Source organism: Lactuca sativa, chromosome 3 (assembly GCF_002870075.4).
Source record: "Lactuca sativa cultivar Salinas chromosome 3, Lsat_Salinas_v11, whole genome shotgun sequence".
Classification (NCBI taxonomy): Eukaryota; Viridiplantae; Streptophyta; class Magnoliopsida; order Asterales; family Asteraceae; genus Lactuca; species Lactuca sativa.
Genome location: NC_056625.2, coordinates 12,756,540 through 12,769,183, shown reverse-complemented (window position 1 = coordinate 12,769,183; position 12,644 = coordinate 12,756,540). Strand labels below are relative to the sequence as shown.

At 35.5% G+C, this 12,644-nt stretch overlaps 1 protein-coding gene across 1 annotated transcript in view; it reads left to right on the top strand.

The window, feature by feature from the left end:
* The window catches only part of LOC111886490 (endoglucanase), a 25,916-nt gene extending 24,103 nt beyond the window's left edge, over window positions 1–1,813 (top strand). Inside the window, 3 exon segments of the mRNA XM_023882744.3 lie at window positions 1,192–1,310; window positions 1,312–1,347; window positions 1,430–1,813. Coding sequence (XP_023738512.3) covers window positions 1,192–1,310; window positions 1,312–1,347; window positions 1,430–1,813 — 539 coding nt within the window.
* Window positions 1,814–12,644: the final 10,831 nt, after the last annotated feature.

Sequence of the window (12,644 nt, the reverse complement as noted above, 5' to 3'; positions counted from 1 at the left end):
TTGTCATTCATTTGAATGACTGAAAATGTAAGAATTATTCTTTAAATTTTCTTAATGGTCATGGAAGGATGCTATACTATATATATTTAGAGCATAACGAAATATTATTATTATTATTATTATTATTATTGTTATTATTATTATTAATGAGGAATTATAGATATTTATGAAACAGCAAATTTCTAATTATTGATCTTTCCTACTACAGACACCATGAGACGATCAAAATTTGTTGTTATTTGTTTTTTTAATTACTAAGAGGTACTAACTTTTCTGAGGAAAAAACAAAATAATGACTTTTGATGTGAATGATTGAAAATATAAGAATTACACTTAAATTTTTCGCATGCTAAACATTTATACAACCAAATAATTATATATATATATATATATATATATATATATATATATATATATATATAATATATATATATATATATATATATATATATATATATATATATATTTATTACTAATGAGGAATTTTAGATATTTATAAAACAGTCTTCCTGTTACATACATCATAAATCAAAATTTGTTGTTATTTGTTTTTATTAGTAAGAGGCACTATAAACAGCTATTAACTGATTAGATTGTCAAAAACAATTATTATCTATTTTCCTATCTTTAGATGCATCATACACTTTTATAATTGTATAAAACTTCTATTATAACATTCTTATCATTTAAAGGGTATTATCAAAGTTCTAAATAACGTTATACGATACTTGATGACAATGTCAAATCTTAACCTTTTACGAGCTGCGGTGAGTCATGTCGTTTGTAAGACGTGACTGAAAACGATAATTTTATATATAATTAATAACTTTATATATTTTCTACATTATTTATTTTTATATACATATATGATTTAATGTTTTTGTTAAAGTGTGACCTCAAGTATAAGTTTAGGAGTTATAACAAAACTATAACGAGTTTTTAGAACCTTGGATATTATAGAGACTTGTTAGAGTAAAAAAAAGTAATAATTCTTTATTATCATTAAAGAGTATATATTGATATTGACGATATAAAAATGTATTATTAACTTTATTTTCGTATATTAGTAAAAAAAGTATAATAAAAATTGATCATATAATAAAAATTTCTTATTATTAATGATCATATCGTGAGCATTTATGAGAAAGTAAAAAATTCTTATTATTTGGTTTCTTAACAATATACATACAGGTGGACTCTTGTACACTAGAGATAGTAGCAATTTGCAGTATGCTTCAGGTGCTTCCATGGTGTTACTTGCCTACTCCAACATACTCATTGGAGGCGTCCAATGCGGCCCTACCAAATTCACCTCCTGATCAGATCAAATCCTTTGCAAAATCTCAGGTTAATTATTTTTTTATATTGATTCACGGAACAAATTAAAACATTTGAAAAATAATTAATACGAACTTGGAAATTTGATCAGGTTGACTACATTCTTGGAAAGAACCCTCTAAAGATGTCATACATGGTTGGGTACGGTAGCAAGTATCCAACACATGTGCACCACCGAGGTGCATCCATTGACTCAGTCTATGCTCACCCAGCTAAGGTCGGTTGCAACGATGGCTACTCAAGCTACTATTCTTCTAGTAATCCGAACCCTAATATCCATGTGGGTGCGATTGTTGGAGGGCCAGACTCAAATGATAGGTTCGCTGATATGAGATCAGACTCTTCACATTTAGAACCCACAACTTATATGAATGCCGCTTTTGTTGGATCCGTGGCTGCGTTTCTTGGTGATAATAGTAATTGCAAATTAGATTGGCTTCAAACTCCAAAAACAAATCTTGTTGATATCATCTAGCTTAATTTGGTGCATGTGGTTACCGTTTCATATTTAATGTATGTGCATGTAACAAATAAGATCTTAAGACTTTAGAGTGAAAAATGGTAACTTTATGAATGAATTTAGTGCATTTATAAATTTGTGTGTTCTTTTTGTTGATTTAAACACTTAATACTACTGAATACAAATTTTATGTATGCTCTAACTAAATGGGAGCTGAAACTTCCACGGTTCTTATTGATACATCCGCAGAATTTTAAAGCAAAATGACAATTGCTTCCCTTTGTAATTAATTATTCTTTAAACCTCATTTAGATTCTTTAAACATCCAACCATCCAGATCCCATGCAAGTTCTTGAGGTCACCGCACACCCAACTAGAGTTTCCTAAGATGACTCGTTACAATTCAATGTCTTTCTAGCAACTACTTTTGTTCTTTAGCCATCCTAATCATCTTCCTACCTTCCTCACCTTCCATAACCACCCTCACCACCTGGTTTGTCTCCTTTCTCCCCAATAACACCACACCTTTTCTCCTCTTTCCCCTACTACCAACATCTTCACTGCCAACCCTATCTTATTGCTTTACATCGTTGCATTCATCCTCTTTTCTGCATATAACAGTCACCCAATCATCGGAACGCTAAAATTGCACTTTTAAACATCATTATATACTGATAAACATAGGGTTTTACAAAACTTTCAAATCATCAATTGAAGTTTACAACTTTTGGTGTTACAAAACATATCAACAATGTGACACCTATAATCCAGAGTGTATCAATTGAAGACTTTTTGGGGTCAAAGATAAGATTTTTGGATAAAACCTCATGCCACGATATGGTGTGTTGATGACCACGACGTGGCATGGCATTTAAATGAAAAGCATGTGCAGATGGACACCATGACATGACAAGCTGGAGGCCACGACGTGGTGGCTGCTACAGCCCAAGCCTAGGTTTTTTTAGAGTTTCTCTCATATTTAAGAACCTTAACTCTTGGATTAGGTCATCTCCTTCAGCCTCCATCTCCCCATTTCGAAACCCTAACCTATCCTCTTGTATTTTGAGCTCTTTTTTTTTTGGGGGGGGGGGGGGGGGGGTTGGCCATTTGAAGGTTGAAGGAAGGCTTTGTTGACCAAATAATCAACTAAAAAACTCATCTCTATCTCTTGGTGCATCTCCCAGACTTTTGTAAGTCTCCAAGTTCTCATCTTTATGGTTTACCCTTTGTGGATCCAGGTTTTAAGCTCATTTTCCTTCATGATATGTTAATATGAATGGATGGTTTTGCTAAAGTTGGCAACGATATCACTCATTGAGGTCCTAGGTCATTATATGTTTCAAATCCAGACTTTCATGTTGATTAGTGCCATGCATGGAGTTTTGATTCCATTTCTTACCATTTCGACCTAGTTTTGGGAGAGACGTACATTGGACATGCATGTCCATCAAGTATGGATTTTTATGGTTCATTTAAGGGAAAGTAAGCCTTCTAGAACGTTTGAGCAAAGGACTTAACGTGTTAAGTTCTTAATGAAAAAACTGGCATTTTTGGCAGAAACCATGGTATAGCCATGGAGGGTCCACGGCGTGGTGGTATCTTGCATGTCGACTGTTTTGTCCTAACATGCCCACGACACGAACAAGAGTTCTCCACGTCGTGGTGGCCATTGACTTGGTTCATAATTGACTTTTGTTGACCACCAATGACATTTGGCCATTTTGACCTTGGTTCAAACTTGAAGGATTTGGGTTTTTAACTAAGGTTTGATCTTTTTTTGGTGTTAGTCAGTTCACAGTTCTGATTAGTACGAGGAGTTGAGTGTGTTTCTTGTAACATCCAATTAACAAGTATTGTTTTACCTAAGTTAAATGTAAAATCCTGGTTTTCAAGTAATGAATCTTAAAGTAAATTATAAATTCTTGGACGACCACGACATGGTAGAGGAATCACCATGATGTGGCAATCTGTATGAAAAATGCAACTCATTAAGCTGCCACGACGTGCCAATTTATTTGCCATGATGTGGTGACTGATTATGGGAAAACCCTAAATTTCCGGGCTTAAGCCCATATTTAAAGGAAATGATGGCTAGGGTTTGCTCTACCTTCAGTTTCCATCACCACCAAAAGCATTGAAACAAACCCTAATCCCCTCTTCTCCATTCTGGATCTTATTTTAGTGTTTTGGTGTATTTGGAAGGAAGAAGAAGAAGAAGAAGAAGGCTCTAGTGAAAGAATCAAGCAAGCAACTCCTCTCCACCTGTAAGATAACCTTCTGGACCTTTGTAAGTCCTCTTTTTTGGATCTTGTTAGATAGCTCTCTTTAGATATAAGTTTTATTGGCATTTCTTCACGTTCTTGGTGTTTTGAGTAGGTGGATTCAATAAATTTTGCAACTTTATTGATCATTTTAGTCCTAAGAGGGTTAGGAGTTCTAGATCTAAAGAGTTATGTAACTTTGAGCTCTTACATGGATCTTGACCCCCATTTATTCAACTTTTAATTAAGTTGAGAAAATGATGTGTATTGGACATGCATGTCATTAAAGCAAGGATTTTTTTTGGACCATTAGTGTCCCAATAAGCCTTTTGGAAAGTATGAGCGTAGGGATTAATGGATTAAGAGCTTAATCCATTAATTTGTTCATTGTGCAGTTGCCACGATGTGGTGACATGCTTGCCACGACGTGGAGATTTCACTGGTCGTGACTGTTTTGTTGAGAAGATGGCACGATGTGGCAAATGGATGGCCATGACGTGAAGGTCAACCGACGTTGACTTTGACAATTGATTTTTGACAAGGTTTGAATTTTGGTTAAATTTCTATTTTTAGAAGGTAGACTCATGGTTTACCATGTATGATCCTGTAGAAGGTGTGTAGCACCTGATTTTCAGTTGTATGAGCTTGTTAGCTATCATCTGCAATTATGAGGTGGGTGTTCTCACTATAATATGTAGGATGCTAATTGTCTTTGTGACTCTTGCATGGAAGAACAGGGTTTAGCCTCTGGCATTTATATGAAAGACCATGGTCTGGCCCTACAAATTGCATGAAAGACCAGGTTTTGGCCCCTGGCAGTTGTATGGAAGAGCAGGATCCGACCCCTGGCACTTGTACAAGTAAATACCATGATTTTTCCCTTGGTAGAAAGTGATGGTAAGACTATGATTTGGCCTATCGCATTCACATGGGATGTTGGGGAACTCACTAATATTTGTGCTTATGGTATTATTGTTTAATTTTTTCAGGTACTTTTGGTTCCAAAGGGAAGGGCCTGACATGCTCGCATAATATCCCCTGAAGATTGTTCAATACTATTTAGTTGATTCACTCTTATGTTTGATAATACTTTTTACATTGCTTGGTTTTGAAAACAATTGGTTGTATCATTTTTGGGTGTTTTGAAAAATAAAATTTTTTATTAGTATTTTGGGATGTTTCAAGTTGGTATCAGAGCCTTTGTTTGAGGGACACTCTCGGGTTTGTTTGAACTCAAACTGAGGAATTGATATTTGTAAGAAAACACATTTTTCTAAAAAGATTTTTAAAAGGAAAGGGGGTGATGCGTTCAATCAACCGAACTCAAATATTTGATTCCCAAAATACCCATACATGAATGTTATACTTTAGGATGCTATTATGTGCGTTTCATACTAGAATAGGGCTAAGGATCCCTTCAGGAATTACATGATAGAACTACCTAATATTTGTGATGCCCTATAGCTAGGGGTGTAAACGAGCCGAGCCGAGCCCGAGCCTAGCCAAGCTCGAGCTCGGCTCGTTTAATTTGAAGAAGCTCAAGCTCGAGCTCGAGCTCGATTCGAGCCTTAAAATGAAGCTCGAGCTCGGCTCGTGAACAATTTAGTGAGCTCGCGAGCCTAAACGAGCTTAAACGAGCCTCTCTCTCTCTCTATATATATATATATATATATATATATACACACACACACACACACACACATATATATATGTATATATATATATATATATATATATATATATATATATATATAGGCTCGTTTAGGCTCATTTAGGCTCGCGAGCCCACTAGCTGAAGCTCGACTCGAGCTCGTTTAATAAACGAGCCTCATATTTGGGCTCGAGCTTGGCTCGGGCTCGTTTAATTTGATCTCGAGTCGAGCTTTTAACGAGTCGATCCCGAGTAGATCGCGAGTAGCTCGGCTCACTTACACCCCTACCTATAGCCTAGGAAATTATTTGTTATATGGTACACATAGTCTAGATTGACAATGTTAATTGCTGAGTGTATGTTTTAGAATTGTACATGATTAGGGTTATATAGCCTTATAATGATTAATTTAGCCTTATTTCTTGTTCCTTGTTTGGTTTTGGGTTTAAGAAAAAATCATTTATTTGATAGTCTATTTGATCTTGTATTGTGTATAATTTTCATGCATAAGGAAACTAGCGGTGTTTGTAGAGATTCCTAGTAATGCAGAAGCAAGTGAGAGGAGGATTCCTAGGAGTTTCTAGGAAGTCTTGTAGTAATATATGTATGTTGTTATCATAGGACTCATGATATTCGCCTTAGTGAAGTGTGTAACACCCTGTTTTAAGTCGTTTCTTAATTCGGGGCCATCACCTAAATATTAGTTATTATAAGGCTTCGGGCCTTGGGGAAAGAGAGTTTTAGACCAATTTGGATGTGGGTATTGTAGATTTTGTGATCCAAGAGTTCGGTTTTTGCTTTGGAACATAAGGGTATATTGGTTAAGTAATGGTTCAATCCTTTTATTGAATTTAAGGATTTTAGTTCGATGTGTTTTAACTCAAAAGTAAATAGATAGGGTTATAGAGCTCCTCAACACCATTCTGTGGATATATGGATCACCGAAAACGGATTTGGGACGCAGAAGTTATGGCCTTTGGAAGTTAGAATGGTAAAAGGGATAGACGGGAACGTTGGGCGTACAAGGAATATATGATGGGTGTACTTGTATGGGTGGTCGTGAAGGTTCCTTCGGGAACGTTGGGTGTACCATATGTACGTTGGGCGTTCACGACTTAGACTCAAACCCTATTTTGGGGTCTTGGGCCCTATTTAAAGGCATTAACTCATTTCCAAACCTCATTACCTTTAGCCTGCACCCGCTTAAGCTGTTTCCTCGAAATCCTAGCCTCATATGCAAGATTATTGAGCTATTGAGTGACTTTGGTGGGTTTTTAGTGCATTTGGAAGAAGAATAACTCATTGGAGAAGAGTTGGAGTGCTTAGAGCTTGTAGATCCTAGCTTGGTTTTCCTTAATCTATCTTTTTAAGGTAAAAAAGTCTCAAACTTTGATGGTTCATTTGCTAGATCTTGCTTGTGAGTGGGTTTTTGTGCTTTTTGGTTCCATAAGTTGATTCTTGAGAGTATATGCTACTCCAGAAGTTTTGGGTTGTGTATTTTGATGTTTTAAAGGTCCCTTGTTAATAAAGTTTGTGTCTTGATAGTTGTGGACCAACCATGCATGGGTTGTTGATCTTTTGTTCAAGCTAGTAGACTAGATTTGGGTTTTTTTTAGACTTCGTCAGCTAATTTTGAATTTATTTTTAAAGTTATATTTTAACAGACTTAGATAAATACATTCCGTTAAAAATTCATAACTGTCTCACCCGGAGTCCGTTTTCATCTACCTTTATATCGTTGATATCCTATTAATGAGATCTTAGATTCTCTTTTAGATTGTGTTGGCTAAAAATCGATCGATCTAAAATTCGATTTTCAGGTTGTACTGCTATGCTAAATCTTTGAAAAATCATAACTTCCTCATACGAAGTCTGATTTGGACGTTCTTTTTATGTATGTTCTCAGTTTAATATATATTACAACTTTCATTTATATCCCTAAGACTAAAAATTAATTTATCAAAAATTCACTTTTTACGTTACGCGGTACCGTGCCGGGTTAGCCGTAAAACTTCGACGGGTCATAACTTCTTCGTTATAGCTCGGATTTCAGCATTCTTTGTATGTACGAAACCCTTGTGACATATACTATATTTTGGTTAGCATTATTTATTCTAAATAGCCTTCTATCAAAAATTCATTTTTGACGCTCATTGTCTATAAATTGACTAGCCTGAATCTGCGGTAGTTACAATTATCTCCCACCCCTAGGATGATTACGTCCCAAAATGATCAACAAAATACGGCTTGTATAATGACTCCAGATTTTATCTTTTCATCCTAGGTAATAACGGTAACTCTTATGTCCTTTCAAATGAGTATCTAACTCTTAGATTTCTTGATTGCTGACAGTGCTCAATCTTGCACGTGCTCTTCATACTATGTTAGACTTTCTATTGTAAACTTCGAGTTACAATCTCGATCCTTATTGGAGACTCCTGATCCTTCTTAAATAGACTTTACTTCGATTATCGTAACATACCGATGGGTCATGTTCTAATGACCTCTCATCGTATGATGCAATGCTTAGACTCTTGTCTTTTTTAGTCAGATTCCAAAATAAAATATAACCTTCCTTCATGTTCTAATGTGATATAATCACATTCTAGCATGTAGCACTTCTAGCTACAAGCTTCTTACCTTAACTGCGATTGTGATGCTTCTATTGATCGTTTCGATTTTCTTTTACTTCAATCTTCTGGCTTAAGTCAGATGCTACATCAATATTCGTTCTCTAAACCACATAACATACTCATCTTAGTCGGACTCGATTTGATATGACCACTAGGGTCGGAATAATAATCATCTTCTTAGTCATTACCGAAACGATGGTAACGACAAACATGGATCAAACAGAATCAATTACTAGCGCCTTGGTAACCTTGTGACTTTCCCTAATCTAAGTGCGAGTCATGTGCTTCCGGTAGTATAGGCCTCTACTACCTTTCACATCTACTCATACTCGTCCCAAGTATTGTCTCGCAATTCTCCAAGTCACCATACAAGAAATATCATATATCAACTTAACACATCACATAACATAACCAAGGTTTATATTATTTCTTGAAACGATTACATAGATATTCAAGTTCACCCTATACTATGACTCTTATAATAGGCTACACCACATGATACCATCTATACAGCTACTTTATAACTCGCTCGTCGGATATATAGATCCTTACTCCTGATCCCTCACATTGTCACCTGCTTCATTAAGGATAATCTTGAATGCTCTTGCCTTTAGCTTTGGCGGTATGTTTGGCTTTGTAGATCCTTCTCTTTTTGGGAAGTCTTGCTTGAAGTGTCCTTCTTCACCACAATTAAAGGAGACTTCTCTCTTGGTCGTGCATTCGTTAGAAAAGTGACTGGTCTTCCCACATTTGAAGCAAGTCACCTCCTTAGCGCAATTCCCGATGTCTTTCCTTCTGCACTTGTCACACCACTTTTCTTCATTGTTATCCCCATACCTCTTGTTTTTGGGGTCAGACTTTGGGAACATATTTTTGTTTTTGGATCTTGAAGACCCTTCAAACTTCCTCTTATCGCCAACTTCAACCTTATTGGCGGTTCTGCTTTTGATCTTTTCTTCAACAGACTTAGCAGTCTAGATGGTCGCCTCAAGAGTAGGTGTCTGGAATACTGACATAGTGTACTCCCATGGTAGCCCCTTTTTATACTGATCAGTTTTCGTTAGTTTGTCAGGGACGATGCGCAAAGCAAACTCCATCTTATCCGTAAAGGCGTTGGTATACTCATCAACAGACATGTTGCCCCTTTTCAATGTCAGAAACTAGTTATCCAACTCTAGCTTGTTTTGGGCTAAGCAGAACTTACGTTTAAAGTGTACCAAGAATTCTGCCCATGTCAGTTGTAGTGGCTCCTTGGGGCTTATGATCTTGCCCAAAGTGTTCCACCAATGAACAGCCCCACCCCTAAACTGACACATAACATAAGTGGTTTGTAGCTTGCCCTTGCAACTACATGCTATGAAAGGTAGGTCCATCTCAGAGATCCAATCTATAACTCCGATTGGATCTTCTTTCCCAGTAAAAGTTGACGGTTTTCAAGTTGTAAATTCCTTATACTTGCATCCATTCCTTTTAATTCCTTCATCCTGGTTATTTCTTCTAACAACTCGAGGTTCAACTTGACTCACTGTATGACTGTAATTTCTCTCCTCTGACAGCTCTTCATTTAGTTCGGGCTGCACAATAGGAACAATCGGTTCATCTCTATTATGTTGGATTAGAAGCCTTTTCTCTTCCATGTGACAATCCAGCATCATTTGTATCATTGCTTGTACTCTTGCCATTGTGATTGGCTTGGATGTAGTTGTTTCCTCTAGTGCATGCTCAATCACAGGCCGTTGATTAGCATTAGAATTTCCATTAGCATTTCCGAATCTGCTTTGAGTTCTCACCATGTCGATCTATACACCAAATCAGACGTTCGGTGTGTCATGACGAGAGTTAAGATAGGGAAAGCTTTATTTACGATAGACGTATAAATCTTCTTATCATTTCGGAAAGTTAGATGCAAGTTCTAATACTGTAATTAAATGTTTAGAAATCTGAACACATAAAATTTTCAGCTCCAGTTGGAAACAAACCATAAATCCAATCAAATAATGGCATCAAAAAGCATCACAAATCATTTAGCACATAAAAGCATTTTAGGCATCTTCCTTAAATAAGCTAATGCTCGTGTCTATTTAGGCATACATCATAAATATAGAAGATACACATCTCACAATCATCGCTTAGCATTTTTTGTTGAAGTCTAGAAATTTCCTATAAATTCCTAGTTTGCTTAACTTATTGCTCTGATACCAACTATGACATCCCCAAATTCACGATCATTTTAAAATTTTTATTTATGCTTACTTAAAAATCAAAGTATCCATTTTAAAGAAAAATATTGCGATATTTGTTCCAAGAAAACATGATAAATATATTATCAAAGCATTTTCGAAGAAATGTGTTTTGTTTATATTAAAACTTTGGGATGTCATTGTCAATACAAAAACATAAGCATAAACAGACCTTTCATTCATTTACACTAATGATTTAAATCTCCTTTAATCTCTTAGTGTAATGTGTCTTCGTTCGATACATGTGATACAAATAAATTGAGTGGGTCAGGTTGGGAAACTTGGTGAGAACATAGGGATTTCAATCCCACAATGTTATATCATATATATATATATATATATATATATATATATATATATATATATATATATATATATATATGTGTGTGTGTGTGTGTGTGTGTGTGTGTGTGTGTGTTTAATAACTCACAATATATACAATTTGATCATATATAAGCAATTTTACCCCACCCCATCGACCCTCACAAAAACATGATCTATATTCTCAGATCTAAAATTAACATCTTTACCTAATCCACACTCCTGGATCAAGTATGTCTAATCCATGCTCTCAGATCAATAAACATGCCCATTCCATAAGCTTTACCTAATCCATACTCCCAGATCAGGTGTGTCTAATCCATGCTCTCGGATTAATGATAAATAATTATTCCCAGTCCATACTCTCGGACTAGGGACAATTGACTATATCTAATCCATGCTCCCGGATTAATAACAAATAACTATGTCCTCTCCATACTATCGGACTAAGGACAAATGACTATGTCTAATCCATGCTCTCGGATCAATGACAAATCTTAAAGTTCGACCCTTCGTGTATATCTCACCCACACTTATAAGGAAATATTACCCGATATCCATCTCAATTAATTTAGGTTTGTTCTGTATTCGAAATCATCATACATTATGATATATGCTCTTAAGACGTATTTCAGGCAATAACAAATATTTCACACACAAACATATATTTAATATTTTAATCAATACTTGTATTAAAATTATGTTCATGAAAGGGACTATGCACTCACACTTAAACTCCTTAACATATATTTAACTATTTAATTAATACTTGTATAAAAATCATGTTCATAACAGGGACTATGCACTCACTTGTTAAAGTGATGGCTCCAAACTCGGGCAGAGCTTCACTTCTAACAATTTTATTTTCCTTCGACGAAAACTAGTATCATTATCACTAGATTTTACTCTAATATTTATTGCGAGTAATTATTAGTCTATATTTACGAGCGATATTGTTTTATAAGTGTTAAAAAATACTTTTCAACTACTATGTACATATAAGGGCTAGACATGAAACACCGGATGGCAGGACTGTTGGATTAGTGTCTAAGTCCATAACTATATTAGGTATGTACTTGACCCAGTTGTGCATGGTCCTTTTGGGTTGCTTCACCAAAGCAACTAGACTAGAGGAATAATAATGAAAGAGTTTGTTATGGTTTATAAATATATTATGAGATTAATATATTAAAAGAGAAATCATATTTGGCTAATTAACATTGGTCAATAATTAATTAAGAATTAGTTTTGTGATCAAAAGAAGTTAATTAAACTTAAGGGGTTGAACTGTAACTATGTGATAGTTACAAAGTTAGGCAAGGAAACCCTATTAGATAGGGTGGACGAATTCTAAGGATAAGGCCTTAGGAATTCATCCAAGATGAGGGCTTCTGGAATTATCCTTGGGCTGCTTGGTGGCTAAGTAATCAGATAAGGATTACCACTAAAACCCTAATTTCCACACCTATAAAAAAGACCCCTAAGGCTAGGGATTTCGGCTACTTGAAACCTAGAAGTCCTAGAGACGAAATTCTCCTCTCCACTCTCTCTCTCTCTCTCTCTCTCTTGATTCCTCCAATTGCTATTGGTGTTTGTGATTCATTAGAGGCACAACACTTGAGGTGCTAAAGTTCTTAAGGGTTCAAGATCTTCAATCAACAACAAGGTAATCATCAAGATCTTTTATGTATTGTCAATATTTGATTATTTACACTAGATCTAGGGTTAGCAAGTCTTGGA